Here is a 16,913-nt window from a genome sequence, read left to right as displayed (position 1 = left end):
CTTTCATTAACTAAAACCTTCTTTCATCTGTTTTTCCACCAAAATTGGCAATAAAAATACTTTAAAGCCTAAACCTACTGTTTAACTTCTACTTTTATGGAGTTCTTCTGCAAAATGCAGACACCAAAGTGCCAATAATGTAGATATTAATACAGAAAAGAGTTGGTAATTTGGATATTAAAGCACAGAACCATCAATAACCTGAATATTTACACATAAAAATGTCTGTAACCTGAACACTATGGCAGGAAAGGATCAATAACCTGGATAATAAGACAATAAATGAACAATAACCTTCATATTAATGCAAAAAACTACCAATAACCTGGACAGTAACATTTACAACTGTCATTAACCTGAATGTTCAACCAGAAAATGCCAAAAATCTGGATATCATTGCACAAAACTGTAAACATCCTGGATATAAACACACTAAAATGTTGATAATCTGGATATTTATACAGAAAAGTGCTCATAATGTGGATATTAATGCACCAGAACATCAAAACCTTGGAAATTAACGCATAAAACTGCCATAATAATCACACACAAAAGTCTTAATAACATGGATACTAAGACATAAAAACATAGACAGCCTTGATGTTAACAGACAAAGTGTCAAAAATATGAAGATTACCACACAAAATATGCCAATAACCTGGAAATTAACACACCAAATGATCAACAACCTTCATTATTAATGTACAAAAGTGTCATAAATGGAGACATTTATGTAAAAAACTGCTAATAACCTGGACAGTAACGCCTACAAGAGTCAACAACCTGGATATCAACACACAAAAAGGCCAAAAACCTCAGTATTAACACATTAAAGTGTTGAGAGTCTGGATATTAATGCAGAAAAGTGTTGGTAATGTGAATAATAATGCACCAAAACACCAAAACCTTGGATATTACCGCACAAAACCACCAAACAACTCAATATTCACGCACAAAAGTGTCAATAACCTGGATATGAACACATCTAATGATCAACAACCTTCATTATTAATGCAGAAAAGTGTCATAAGTGGAGACACTGATGCAAAAAACTACCAATAACCTGGACAATAACGTCTACAAGTGTCAACAACCTGGATATCAACACACAAAAAGGCCAAAAACCTCAGTATTAACACATTAAAGTGTTGATAGTCTGGATATTAATACAGAAAAATGTTGCTAATGTGAATAGTAATGCACCAGAACACCAAAATCCTGGATGTTAACACACTGAAGTATCAATAACCTGAGTATTAATCCACAAACGTGTAAAAATCCTGGATATTAACACACCAAAGGCAGTGATAATCACCACAAACCACAACTGCAGCATGTTTCAAGCTGATTTTCATTAACTAAAACCTTCTTTTCCATCCATATTGACAGTAAAAACACTGAACCTACTGTTATCATTTAACAGAGCTGAGAGAGGATGGGCTCTTCTTGTTGTTTTTTGTTCTCATCTCCGACTCATCCTTCTCCAGATGCCTTTCATTTACTTTTCTTTTTCAGTTAATGTCAGTAACAGCAGCCTTCACTTCATCCGACTGTTTCATTTCGTTCTGACATCTCAGCTGGGTTTTATTATGTCACTTTTCCTCTCAGATGGTTTTAGAGTCTAAGTAAACAAACGTCCTCTGACTCCAGGTGACCTCAGGTGACCCCAGGTGACCCCAGGTGACCCCGGGTGACCCCAGGTGACCCCAGGTGACCCCAGGTGACCCCGGGTGACCCCAGGTGACCCCAGGTGACCCCAGGTGACCCCAGGTGACCCCAGGTGACCCCGCGACCCCCGGACCCCGAACACCCGAGTGGAGGCCAAAGCAAAGGCTGGAGGCCAAGGTCTGTTTTTCATCCTCCCACGGAGAGAGTGGAGTCTTTAACGGAGTGATAAACAGCAGCTGACTGTGTGGCATCTCAGATATGCTGCTAAACTAAACCGACGGACGAAGACGAGGAGGAGGAGGGTTAGATAAGGAGAAAAGAGGGAGCATGCAAAAGAATGTAAAGAACGCTTGTTACCAAACAAAAGCATCAATAATCTCAATATTAACGCACAAAAGTGTCAATAAATGGGATATTAATGGACATAAGTGTCAATAAACTTGATATTAATGGACATTAATGTAAAAAATGGACATTAATGGACATTAGTGTCAATAAATTGGATATTAATGGACACAAACGTCAATAAACTGGATATTAATGTGTATAAGTGTCAGTAAACTGGATATTAACACAGAAAAGTGTCAATAAACCGGATATCAATATACGTAGTTGTCAATAAATTGGATATTAATGGACAAAAATGTCAAAAAAGTAGATATTAACAGACAAAAGTGTCAATAACCTAGATATTAATGGACGAAAGTGTGAATAAACTGGATATTAATAGACAAAAGTGTCATTAACCTGGATATGAGAGCACAAAAGTGCTAATTTACTTGATACTAAGGCATAAAATCAACAATAACCGTGATCTAAACACTCTAAAATGTCAATAATCTGGATATTATTGCAGTAAAGTGTACAAACTGTGAATATTATTGCAATAAAACATCAAAGTCCCAGATATTATTGATGAAAGTGTCAATAAACCGGATATTAATGCACCAAAACATCCAGCTTTGTGTCAATATCCTGAATTTTGGGGCAAAAAATGTTGATAATGTGGATATTGATGCACCGAAACATCTAAATCATTTATATTAATACACCAACGTGGCAAAATCCTGGATATTAAGACACAAAACTGTCAATAACACGTAAATAAACCAGTTCTGACATGGTACAACCAGAGAGGCAGGAGGAAATAATAACATTAGCAACGGCTCCATGTAAGTTAAACAACCAGGTAGCATTTACACACATTCATTCTAAAGGTTTCCCACCAAATTATTCCATTTAGAAACACGTTTCTGGTTCAGCAGAGGAAGATACAACATGTTTATCTTCATTTAACCCAAACCGCCATCTTTCCCAAACCATAACCAGCAGCTTTTGTTGACTGAACCACAGACGGGAAGTCCTGGGCTTTGTACGCCCACCATCCACCCGACCAGAAAGACGCTGCTCTGAACATAATCCTGTCACAGATTACGTTCTTCACCACAATGTTGTTGAGTACAGCTCAGCAGCACGTGGAATTACCTTCTGTTCTCACAGATCCGACAATGAAAACTCCTCATTTCATCCTTTAAACACTTGTAGGACGAACAAAGAGGCCGTTTGGTTTCTGCTGAAGTAGCAGGAATTGGAAATCCACCTCCAGAAGCACATGTTCACTGCTGCAGCAACACAACAATAAACACATCTGAACCTGGACGACCACTAATCCAAGCTTCTCGTCAGTCTTTACACAGAATAACTGCAACAACTGTTGAGCACCAAACAGAAACTCAAATTCTAGCCCTGTTCTTACCTCTAATAACAGCATAAAGATGGTAATATTGAAAATCTTGGTGGAAGTTGTAAATAATCTTAATATTAATGCACTTAAATGTCAAAAATCTGGATATCAATGAACCAAAACATCAAACCTGTGAGTATTAACACACAAAAGTGTCAGTAACCTGCATTAAACATAAAAAAATGACAATAGCTGACAAATCAACGCATAGCAGTGTCAAAAACCCGGATATTAATGAACTGAAACATCCATAACCATAACTTTGATGCCAAGTAGTGTCAATAACCGGAATATTAATGCAACAAAACATCATGGATAACAATGCACAAAAGTATCAATAACAGGGATATTAACAGACACAAATGTGCCATTAACTTGATATTAAAACACAAAAGTGTTGATTATGTGAAAATTAATGCACCAAAACACCCAAATTCTGGAAATCAACACACAAAAGTGTCAATAAACTGGATATTAATGCATATATGTCAAAATTGGATATTAATGCCTATAAGTGTCAATAAACTGGATATTAACACAAAAACAGGCAATAAACTGGATATAAATGGACAAAAGTGTCAATAAACTGGATATCAACACACATAAGTGTCAAATACCGGGAAATTAATGCTCAAAAGGGTCAATAACTTGGATAATACCAAACCAAATCATCAATAACCTTACATTTAAAATGAATTTTATTACGGACAAAAGTGTCAATAACCTTGATATGAACAAGCAAAATGTCAACAACCTAAACAAAAATGTGACAAAATGTCAAGGACCTGGATATTTACACATGAAAACACCAAATTCTGGTACAATAGTGGACCAAAACATCAGTAATTTTAACTTTGATGCACAAAAGTGTCAAGAGACTGGATATTAACGTACATAAGTGTCATGTCAATAAACTGGATATTAATGGACATAAGTGTCATAAATTGGATATAAACAGACAAAAGTGTCAATAAGCTTGACATTAACGGATACAAATGTCAATGAACTGGATATTAATGGACATTAGTGTCAATAAATTGGATATTGATGGACATAACTGTCAATAACCTCAATATTAATGGACAAAAATTTCAACAACATGGATATCAACACATATCACACAAGTGTCAAATACCGGGATATTAATGAACAAAAGTCTCTATAACCTGGATATGAACATGGAAAATGTTCACTACCTCAACTTTAATGTGCCAGAGTGTCAATGACCTGGACATTCACACATGAAAACATCAAATTCTGGTACAATAGTGGACCAAAATGTCAATAACTTCAATTTTGATGCAGAAAAGTGTCAATAAACTGGATATTAATGAACCAAAACATCAAACTCCTGGATAATAATAAAAAAGTGTCAATGACCTGAATATTTACACATGAAAACATCAAATTCCTGAACAAAATGGACCAAAACATCTATAACCTTAACTTTGATGCACGAAAGTGTGAATATCCTGGTAAAGCTTGATGTCTAACACGTCTTACATCAAGTCAACCTCAGAATCAAAGTTTTGCATCGATCCTGTAACGGTATTTTGATATAGTATTTGTAAAATTTGTTTCTCAGCGTATATTCTGATACTTGTATTAAAATGTTGCGTCCAGCAGTCGACTATAGACTCTGCTGATCTGTTGTTGGACGTCTGCTCATGTTAAGTGGCTAAAGTGATGACATCTGTCTCCAAACCTCCGGAACAGTTTCCTATCTTTCATCGGACCAATCAGCAGCCAGCGCTCTGCTGTTTCAGGTGAGACTGATCCACAGGTGGAAACGGCAGCGACAAAGCTGCAGCTCAGACTGAACCGGAAAACATCAGCAGTGCTGTCTGGACTCAGTCTGAGCCTCCATCCAACATAAACGCTGATAAATGCTCAGTGGAGGGCGTGGAAGTCACTTATCTCCTTAATTCTGCTCTAATAGCCATTAAATCTGGAGACATATGAGTCTGTAATCGCACATTTACAGTCGTATCGTGTGATTTTAGTTTCTACTATCAGCAGAGGTGACAAGAGTCAGAAATAAATCAGAAGAACTGAAGTGTTTAAGATCATTTAAGGATTTCCGAGGATGATTCATTTCACTGGGAGAGAACATGACACTGAAAATATTATCATTTCATTTAGGCAGAAAACCCAGGAAGGTTCAACTGTTTTAACACTCAACACACACTTAGTTAAAGATTGTACAATATCAGCTGTGAAAAATGTTAACAATGTGGATATCAACAGACAAAATGTCAATAAACCAAATAATAATGCATTGAAGTGTCAATAAACTGGATATTAATTCATATAAGTGTAAATAAACTGGATATTAATGGACAAAAGTATCAATAAACCAGATATTAATGCATATAAGTGTCAATAAATTGGATATTAATGGACATAAGTGTCAATAAACGGTATATGAACACACAAAAGTGTTAATAAACCAGATATTAATGGACAAAGTGTCAATAACCTGGAGATTAATGCACCAAAACATCCAAATCCTGAATATTAACAAATGATTAAGACATAAAACTGTCAATAACCTGGACATAAACACAACTAGTTGAGCTTAAACTGGATTCCCAGCAGGTCTTTGGTGAAACCTGAAATCCAGATGTCTCCCCAAGAGCTTGTTTATTAAAATTACAAGAGCCTCTAAATTAAAGTGTTCAAACTGTGCAGAATGCTGTGAAATTACGATGTATTTAGTTTCCTCTGGAGCACGAGGAGAGCAGCGGACCACCCTGCAGACGCTAAATAACAGCCACTGGAAACTGTGGAAAACGTACCTGAGAGCTAAACGCTGACGTGACTGATGTGCTGTAATCACATAAATATCACTGGGTTTCATATCAAAGACCTGCAGTCCGCCCTGAAGACAAAACCAATCCCATCTAACTCCTAAACATGTGGATTTCACATTTCAGCCTGCAGATTGTCTGATGCAAACAGCACGACCAGGATTTAGCTTTACATAGAAATATGCAGTGATAAAACACACAGAAACAACATCAAACATCCAGAGAGCTGGAAATAAACTCTCTGAATGACACCTCTCTGCTCCGACTGAGGACATGTCGGTGACCTTAAGTGAGGAAACGAGCACTTTGTGTAGTAATAACACAAACCCGGCTACTACAAAGACACATCTGCTGTACACAAGTCAAGGGTCCTTCATCAGGGGAACTACAACTGAAGAGTTACTTTCAGTCGAGTCCTGGATTTATTTAGGCTACAACTTTTTCCAAGACCCACTTGTAGAGGGACAGAACTGAACCCCCAGAACCACAGAATAAGATGTATTTTCTTTTTTTAAAATGACACCACCTGTAAGTCAGAAACTGGAAGGTCCAGTCAGTGTTAAATCAGTTCTACTGGAGACTAATGAACACCCAAGGAACTCTGTGAAAAGATTGTTGAAAAGAATAAATCATGGGGTGGATGGAAGAAAAATTCCAGGTCACCGAATAATCCTTGGAGGCCACCAAGACACCTATGACTCCTCTGAAGGAGTTCCAGCTTCAGCAGCTGAGATGTTAGAGACTGTTCATCCAACTGGTGTCTGTTCTTCACCAGTCAAAGTTTCATGGAGACAAAGAGAAAGACTCTGTTGGAAAAAGCTCCAATTAAATCTGGACTAGAGTTCACCAGAAGACATGTGGAGACTCTGAAGACACCTGGAAGAAGGTTCTTTGGTCTGAGGAGACCAGGATGGAGCTTTATGTCCATCAGACTAGATGATATGTTTGATGGACACCAAACACTGAACATCATCATAAACACACCATCTACACTGTGAAGCATGGTGGTGGCAGCATCATGATGTGAAGCACGGTGGTGATAGCATCATGATGTGAAGCATGGTGGTGGCAGCATCATGATGTGAAGCACGGTGGTGGCAGCATCATGATATGAAGCACGGTGGTGGCAGCATCATGATATGAAGCACGGTGGTGGCAGCATCATGATGTGAAGCACGGTGGTGGCAGCATCATGATATGAAGCATGGTGGTGGCAGCATCATGATATGAAGCATGGTGGTGGCAGCATCATGATGTGAAGCACGGTGGTGGCAGCATCATGATGTGAAGCATGGAGGTGGCAGCATCATGATATGAAGCACGGTGGTGGCAGCATCATGATGTGAAGCATGGAGGTGGCAGCATCATGATGTGAAGCATGGAGGTGGCAGCATCATGATGTGAAGCACGGTGGTGGCAGCATCATGATGTGAAGCATGGAGGTGGCAGCATCATATATGAAGCATGGTGGTGGCAGCATCATGATGTGAAACATGGTGGTAGCAGCATCATGATGTGAAGCATGGTGGAGGCAGCATCATGATGTGGGGATGCTTAAATGAATGCTAGTATCGAGCTTTTTCAAGCAGTTTTTAATTCTAACTTTTTTTGAATATTTTATTGTTATTTTACAGATTTTTCCCGGATTTGTTAAATTATGGATAATATCTAGCAAAACTGAAGAAAAAAGGAGTTGAGAACACCAATAAAAAAGCAACTTTTGTTTGTTCTTGTTAAAATTTATTGTATTTTTACTTTGTTCTGCTGCACATCTTGTCAGATTTAGTTGTGATGTTTCAGTTTGTTGCCTGGGAGGAACACGGCTCAGAACTGGTCTCAGATCAGTGTCACGTCTATTTTTAACCAGAGTTTGATTCATCGTTCGTTCATCGTTTCATGTCTGTGAACATCTGAACAAACTGCGGAGGTTTAATGGAACATATTTAATCCATTTACTGACTGGCTAACAAAGCGGCGAACACGCTGTGGCTGGATTCCTACTGTAGCTGGGCGCTGCATGCTGTCATGGCTGAACTATGCAGCTGATGCAGCCTCTCGGGGCTTGTTATGTCTGAGCATCTGGTTCTGAGTGAGTCACTGCCAGTGAGGGGCTTTTCTAGTTTCTCTCCTTTCTGGGACAAAGAGGCAGCGACAGAAACCAGGTCAGTGGATTTACTCAAACTCTGCTCAACCCTGAGAAAGTAAAAGAAACTGGGAGGAGGTGACGGAGGTCTGAGAGCCGTAATTACCTCGTTATGGACTAATTTACCTCGTTAACCAAAATCCAGTTTACTACGGTGGTACACTGTAAGAAAAAAAGTTTAAACTCTTTTTAAAAAATGGTATTATTTACTGTTGTTTTACAGATTTTCACAGTTGAATTTATCTATAAATAATATCTAGTTTAACCACGGTAAAAACATATTAATTTACATTAGATTTTTTATAAAACAGACGAGATGGCATGTTTGTTAGACACCACACACTCAACATCATCACAAACACACCACCTCCACTGTCAAGCATGGTGGTGGCAGTATCATGATATAGAGCATGGTGGTGGCAGTATCATGATATAGAGCATGGTGGTGGCAGTATCATGATATAGAGCATGGTGGTGGCAGTATCATGATATAGAGCATGGTGGTGGCAGTATCATGATATAGAGCATGGTGGTGGCAGTATCATGATGTGAAGCACATTCTACAGATATTTGCTGTATTCATTTTGAAGAAAAAATACGCATCTTAAGGATCGACGTAATTTTTAACAGATATTTTTCTAATTGTTTCCTGTTTTGTTAAATTACATAAAAGTTCTAGTATTTTTTTAAAAGTATTTACATATTGAATCTGTATTATTGTAAAATCAAGTTTTCAGATATTTGCTGTTGTTTTTTATAGTTTTTACAGTATGGAAATTTACAGGATTGCACCATTTTTTGTAGACTTTCACAGTTTGTTTAACAGATTTTTGTTTTTACAGTGTAGATAGACTCTCTCTCTCTCTGTGTGTCTGAGTCATTCTGCTGCTCGCTCGCCCTCCTACATTATTTCCCATGAGAACCGGAGCAGGAAGCCTGGACAGAACGAAAACTGTGTTCATGACATTGTTGGTCTGGGTGTGTGTGTGTGTGTGTGTGTGTGTGTGTGTGTGTGTGTGTGTGTGTGTGTGTGTGTGTGTGTGTGTGTGTGTGTGTGTGTGTGTGTGTGTGTGTGTGTGTGATATTTTAACAGCTTCCTCTCCAGCCTCTCAGACCACCTCCCTCTACTAACAGACATTAAAATCCTTCAAGTACATTTTAAAAAAAAAAACACACTAAATGAGTGATTTCATTCCCAGATGGTGCATGATTGATTTTTACAGCCCTGACTGATTGATTTTTGATCAGCTGATCGTCATGTTTGTGTTTATGAAAAACTTTGGACTTTAAACACCTGATTTAGACGTTATGAGCTCGTAAAAGGCTGCTGTGGGGTGTCATCCAGCCCAAATATATAGTTAGAGGTCACTTCCTCCAACTTCTATTCCATATTCTTCAGTCAAACTAATGCGAATAACATTATTTAAATTAGTACATGTTTAATTTCTGGTGCAGCTGCCGACCTGGAAATGTCCAAAATGAAGCGCTCTGGTTCTTTTTTGTTGCTTGAGTGTCTTCATCGTCATTTTGTGGTTTGACAACCACAGTAGTAAACATAATTCTTCCTTCTTCTAACCTAAATCATGATGTTTTGTTGTTTTTTTGTATTAATTTTGACAGACATGAAGAAAGACATAAGGTGACGTTGTTATAAAGTCTGGAGTGGTTGGGGTTCATGGACAGGTCAACAAAACTCTGGACATTTATAGGAGAGATCTCTGATTATGTCCATAGAGTTCATCTGGGATTTGAAGCCGGGATCGCTCACACCCGAAGCGAGAATCATACCCCTTGACCAACGAGCCTGTATTTATTGGTTCCTTTTGGTTATTTAATTTTTTTAATGTTCTTTTTGTACTCATAAATAGCAGTCTGGAAGTAAACCATGATCTTCAGTTGTTACATTAATTGTTTTAATTGTTAACGAAGCAGTTGGGGTGGATGGACGGGTAAACAAAACACTTAACAAGAAACTCTTGATTGTTTCTAACTGGTAGCAAACCAAAAGCTTGCGCTAATTCTACATGTGTTCCCATTAAGGGCTTATCTGGGATTTGAACCCAGGACCTCTCGCACCCCCAGCAAAAATCATACCCTTAGACCAACGAGCCAGAAAATGCCAACTCCCTGTTGTTATTTTAATTTTATATGTAATTATGGCGCAAGTAAAATAATAGTTTGGACCTAAACCATGATCTTTAATTGTTGCTTTTACTGTATTAATTATCAACGAAGCAGTTGGGTTGGATGGACGGGTCAACAAAACACTGGACTTTGACATGGAAGATTGATGATTGTTTCTCATTGGAAACCAATAATCAATTTATTTCTTTTAGTGAGTATCATAATTTGAAGCATGGTGGTGGCATCATGATGTATAGCACGGTGGTGGCATCATGATGTGAAGCACGGTGGTGGCAGCATCATGATGTGAAGCACGGTGGTGGCATCATGATGTGAAGCACGGTGGTGGCATCATGATGTGAAGCACGGTGGTGGCAGCATCATGATGTGAAGCACGGTGGTGGCATCATGATGTGAAGCATGGTGGTGGAAGCATCATGATGTGAAGCACGGTGGTGACAGCATCATGATGTGAAGCACGGTGGTGGCAGCATCATGATGTGAAGCATGGTGGTGGCAGCATCATGATGTGAAGCACAGTGGTGGCAGCATCATGATGTGAAGCACGGTGGTGGCAGCATCATGATGTGAAACATGGTGGTGGCAGCATCATGATATGAAGCATGGTGGTGGCAGCATCATGATGTGAAGCACAGTGGTGGCAGCATCATGATGTGAAGCACGGTGGAGGCAGCATCATGATGTGAAGCATGGTGGTGGCAGCATCATAATGTGAAGCATGGAGGTGGCAGCATCATGATGTGAAGCATGGTGGTAGCAGCATCATGATGTGAAGGATGGTGGAGGCAGCATCATGATGTGAAGCATGGTGGTGACAGCATCATGATGTATAGCACGGTGGTGGCAGCATCATAATGTGAAGCATGGAGGTGGCAGCATCATGACATGAAGCATGGTGGTGGCATCATGATGTGAAGCATGGTGGTGGCATCATGATGTGAAGCATGGTGGTGGCATCATGATGTGAAGCATGGTGGTGGCATCATGATGTGAAGCATGGTGGTGGCGGCATCATGATTTGAAGCATGGAGGTGGTTAAAGTGGACTTTGGTTGGTGGCAGCAGCTCAGTGTCGACATTTAATTGTGAAAAATTGCTCCACCGTGAAACCAGAAAACCCAGCGGAGGAGTTCTGGCGTGTTCACGTCTGGAAAATGTCTCTTCAGGTTGCCGGACGGAGATCAGCTGCAGAATGGAAACATCCAGAGCAAGGCAGCGGCAGCGCCAGAGCCGTGGGTTTGATTCCCACCACAACGGTTTCACGCGTTCAGGAGGGAAAAAAAGTGCTCCGCTGGTGCTTTTTGTGGGGCGAAAGCAGCTGTTGAGCTCATATGACTGAACCAGATTCCTCGGGTTTTACAGCAGGAATGCCGAGCGATATTCCAGCCCGAGTCTGTTTCTGCTGTTTGAGCAGCTTCATGTTCAGAGCTGGTGTTTCTACCATTTGTATTGTCAGAGTTTCTGCAGCAGTGTTTATGACTTAAGTGTGTTTTTGTTTTTTGTTTTTTTAATTAAAAAGTAATCATTCATGATGTACATCTCAATAGCAACACATAAAAATAATTACAAGAGCTGTTTTTGCAAATTGTTCAGCTCTTTTTAAGTCTTTTAGTCATTTAAATTTATATTGTGTTCATTTTATTGTACTATTGTCTTTGTCCTGCCAATGCAAGGTACAGTAGCAAAACACACAAAAGACAAAAACACCAAGAAACAAGCAATTCACTGAGAGAAACAACATTTCAACCCTGTCTATGTCCTGTACATACAGCACAAGTGACAATAAAGCTGTCTTAAAAAAATCATCATGATGTGAAGCATGGTGGTGGCAGCATCATGATGTGAAGCATGGTGGTGACATCATCATGATGTGAAGCATGGTGGTGGAAATATCATCATATGTGCATACATATACATATATGCATATGTCCTGTACCATTTGGCAGAATTGACAATAAAGTTGACTTAAAAAAACAACCTCCACTACATATCTTCTTTCTTTGCTTCAGTTCAACTCCTATTGTCTTTTTCTGTTATTAAAGTCAACAACAACAAATCCAAACTTCCAAAAGTCCTGCAAAGATCATTAGATCTCAAACTAAACTCTGTTTTCTCCAAGTTTCTACAGACTTCACGTCCAAAAAAGACTCCTGAAGAAACATCAACACCAAACTTAGTGACAGAAACCAGCAACTTCTAGATTCAGAGTTTAACCGCTTTTAACCTGGTTTAAGAAGCAAAGAGTTTCCCGTCTGAGCAGGGTGGTGCTGATTTTTATGAACCTGAACTGACGAGCTTACCTGTTGAACTCGTAGATGTCCTCGATGTTGCAGAACAAAGTGCTGACCTGCTCTGGCTTCAGAGGCAGGGTGCCGCAGTCGATGATGCAGCCCAGGTAGTCCTGCAGAAACAAAAGATGGAAAATCAGTTCCACTTTTTTGGGTTTAGAACCTTCCTCAGCAGGAGTTTGACTCATTAGAAATTGTAAAAAAGCCTGTTGAGGATGTTTGTGTGTAATTCCGAGATGGTTAGCATGTTGCTGAACTGCTAATAAGATCAGATAAATGAGCTAAAAGTAGATACTTCTGTTTGGTTTTTACTATATATCTCAACAGCAGGAGTGTGGAAGTCATGGATGTACATGCAATTCCAGGTAAGTAAAAGGAAAATTTGCACACCTGGTCCAGGTTTAATCACCTGCAGCATCTGATGGATCTCCAGGTGAGATCCATCAGCTGACAAGGCTCCCAAATCACAGCAAAGTAAAACAAGAAAAAGAAGAAAAACTAGAGATATGAGCTTATTTATGATTTTTTGTTTAACCTTTTGACATTTATCTGTGTCTATCCTTAATTTTGCTCTCTATTTTTTCAAACAGTTGTATCAAGGAGCCTTTTTTTGATTTTGAGTTTAAATTTTTCAATCTTTCACTACAATTTGACTGTTTTTATCTGCATTTTTTAAAATTCTGATGATTTGTGAAGAATTTTCTAACCTGAATTTTGAAAAACACTCCATAAATAAATATTAATAAGTCAAAAACACAACAAATAACCCTTAATTTGTCCTTTTAAATTCCCAATGTTACTCACTTGGGATTAAAATTAATAAAAACAGGTGGAAAGAATTCCACCTGGAAGTAATCAGAATTATTAACTGGATCTTTAAAGTGAATTATTTCTCTGGCAGTGGGGTGTTTTACTGCAGATATTAATAATAGAACAGATTTTTTCCCCTTTAGTTCATTTTATGGTCAAACAGAACCAGAGGAGCTGATGTGATTTTCTTATTAACCTGCTAATAAATACAGTTGAGTAATCTGATTACTGCCGTGTCTTATCGGTGTTTTACAGTCCGAGGAGTCAGTCGGACGTAATGGAAACTTTAAGAATGAAATCCGTCATTAAACCTGTCGGCTGAGGTCATTTCCTGTCGCAGTGGGTAATTAGATTACAGACAAACCGGAGAAACTGTCCTCAAAATCAGAAAATCACCACAAAGATGCACTAAAGCAGGAAAAACTGTCAAAGGAAAGAAGAATATTTGGACTAAAACTGAAGAAATGTTGTGAGGAGGCTGACAAATTTAACTGTATTTAAATCAGCATAAACGTCTTTTTTGCAGTTGTTTTAATTTGTTTTGCATATTAAAGACAGAAAAATAACAACACAGCTTCCCCAGGGCTCATTCAGGATTTGAACCCAGGACCTGTCTCACACTAAGCGAGAATCATACCCCTAGACCAACGAGCCAAGGACCACGCTGCCTATGAAACTGTTAGGCAGCTTATTTCTTGTAACTCATCATGTTAATACTGGAATTGTTTATTTAAACCTCAATCACAATCTTTACATGCTGTTTTTTCCATAATTATTATGACTGAAGCAAATGGACACCAGGTGACTTTGACAACTCCTAAGTACTTGGGGTGGATGGACGGGTCAACAAAACTCTAGAAATTACTGTTCTTTACCCAAATTGTTCGATATCTTTAACCACCAGTTAGTAGAGATACAGGTATCGTTTTTTCTAAATCATGATCTTCAGTTGTTTTTCTCTGTTTTAGTCATTATGGAAGCAAAGGAGGACGTCAGGTGATATGGTTATGAAGTCAGAGGTGATTGGGGTGGATGGACGGGTCAACAAAATGCTAAACAGGAACCTACTGACTGTTTTTTAGTTAGTAGCAGCACCAAACATCTATGCTAACACTGAACTTGTTCTCATTAAGGGCTCGTCCCGGATTTGAACCCGGGACTGCTCACACTCTAAGCAAGAATCATACCCCTAGACCAACTGTTTACTAGTTCTTTATAGCTAATTAGAATTGTAGAATTGTTTAGTTGAACCTTAACAATAATCTTTAGTTGTTGCTTTTTTTTCTATATTAATTATGTCTGAAGCTAAAGGACACCAGGTGACACTGACAATGTTGAAGTGCTTGGGGTGGATGGAAGGGTCAACAAAACTCTGGACTTCACCTTTAGAAATTGTTGTTAGTTTCCCAGTCGAAACCAATAGCCAACCTTGTGTCTTTAATACTAATTCATAATTGTCAATATCTTTAACCACCAACTAGTACAGAGAGACTTATCTTTTCCTAAATCATGATCTTCAATTGTTTTTAGTCTGTTTTAGTCATTATGGAAGCAAAGGAGGACGTCGGGTGATATGGTTATCAAGTCAGAGGTGATTGGGGCAAATTGATAGGTTCACGAAACAATGGACACTGCTCCACCATAGCTTTTGCCAATATTGCAAATACCCTCATTCAAGGGCTCATCTGGGATTTGAACCCAGGACCTCTTGCACCCTAAGCAAGAATCATACCCCTAGATCAACGAGCCAAGGGTGGTTGCAGGTTTGAAACTGAGAGACAACTTGCTTCCCTTGACTACAATTGCTCAGTCTCCAAACCATGCAATTTTAATACTTAGTACTAGAACTACTTAGAATTGTCCATTTAAGCATAAACCACGATCCTCAGCTGTTGTTTCTTGAATAGAAATTCTGAATAAAGCAAAAGGATACCAGGTGATGTTGTCATCTTTGGACCCATCCATCCACCCCAACCATAGTCAAAGTTGTTGGGGTGGATGGATGGGTCAAGAAAACACTGGAGTTTTACTCAGGAGATCTTCATGAATAATATTCATCAAGCCTTAAGAGCTTGTCCAGGATTTAAAGCCAGGATCTCTCACACCCAAAGCCAGAATCACACCCCTAGACCAACGAGCCAAAGACCAGCATGTACCCGTAATATTTCTGAACAAAGCCAAAGGAATGGAGGACAAACTGTTCTTAAGTCAAGGTTGTTGGGGTGAATAGACAAAACAACAAAACACTGGATTTTAACTTTGGAAATCGAAACCAAAATTCAACCTATGATAGTTTATGACTCCTAAACACCACTTTAATTGTAATTCTAGTCAAAACTGACTCTGTTTGATTTGAAGCCGATTAAGTAAACATTCACTTAAGTCAGTGAGATAGATCTGTCTGGTTTGTGTTTTGTTCTGAAGCATCTTCTCAGCGCTCATTCCCAAACATCATCATAACTCTGATAATTAATGCTGTCCTCGTTTCTGTCGTGCTGGACGACTAAAAGCATATTTTATGGTTGAGTTTTAGTGACTTGTGGCCGCCGACATCGACGTCTGAATTCACATTTTATTGTTGTGATTTACATTTTTGGGGTTCTTTGTCCAGCAAATTGTGTTTTTTCTTGCATTTCATCTTGTTCTGTTTGTGACACATTTTCAGACTCTTCTTCAAGAAAAAGAAAGATCTTGATCTTGAAAGTGCTTGATTTGGACTCGGTTTAGGAAAAAACAAAGCAGAGAAAAAAAGAATAGATGACTAAAGTCTGCAGCTGCTTCACAGAAATTATGTTTCTATACAACTGAACTGCAGCAGCAAGAAACAAAAAAAGGAAGCATAGCTGTGAAACGCTGTTAGTTAAGATATCTGGCAGGTTTCAGACACATTAACGCTGAAATAATGTTGTTTTTGTACATTAAAATATCCACTGATGGTATCTAGAGCTTTATTCAGCTTGTTTAGGTTTTGGTAAAATCATATAAAACCCTTCAGCTCTACACTGTAAAAAGAAATTTGGTTAAAAAAAACCCTGTGAAAATAGTGTATTTCAGCCAAGTGCAAGAAAAAATAAAATGTTTTTTTTTAAAACAGATATTTCCTGTTTTGTGAGATTATAGCTAATATCTATTCAATCATAGGAAAAAAATTTAAATAAAAAAGGGCAAAACTGTATATATTGTCCATGCCAAAATAGAGCATTTTTAAAATTAGTAATTAGATTTTTTTAATGTTATACGACTGTAAAACTACACTGATTTGCTGCTTTTAAACCGTCAAAAAATATCAATATTTTATTTTTATTC

General features: G+C 38.5%; 1 protein-coding gene and 1 non-coding gene across 6 annotated transcripts in view; both read right to left on the bottom strand.

Moving 5' to 3' along the window:
* plekhg2 (pleckstrin homology domain containing, family G (with RhoGef domain) member 2) overlaps positions 1-16,913 on the bottom strand; it is a 104,940-nt gene that overhangs the window by 37,889 nt on the left and 50,138 nt on the right. For all 5 annotated transcript variants that reach the window (XM_055012270.1, XM_055012269.1, XM_055012272.1 and 2 more), the window contains one exon: positions 12,810-12,910. In XM_055012270.1, the coding sequence (XP_054868245.1) occupies positions 12,810-12,910 (101 nt within the window). The remainder of the gene's footprint in view (positions 1-12,809; positions 12,911-16,913) is intronic.
* On the bottom strand, positions 15,285-15,356 carry trnap-agg (transfer RNA proline (anticodon AGG)). Its single transcript has one exon. It is a non-coding gene; the product is annotated as a tRNA-Pro (tRNA).

This window comes from Amphiprion ocellaris, chromosome 7, assembly GCF_022539595.1.
Source record: "Amphiprion ocellaris isolate individual 3 ecotype Okinawa chromosome 7, ASM2253959v1, whole genome shotgun sequence".
Taxonomy (NCBI): Eukaryota; Metazoa; Chordata; class Actinopteri; family Pomacentridae; genus Amphiprion; species Amphiprion ocellaris.
The sequence above is the reverse complement of the archived record's forward strand: the minus strand, read 5'-3'. Positions and strand labels throughout refer to the sequence as shown.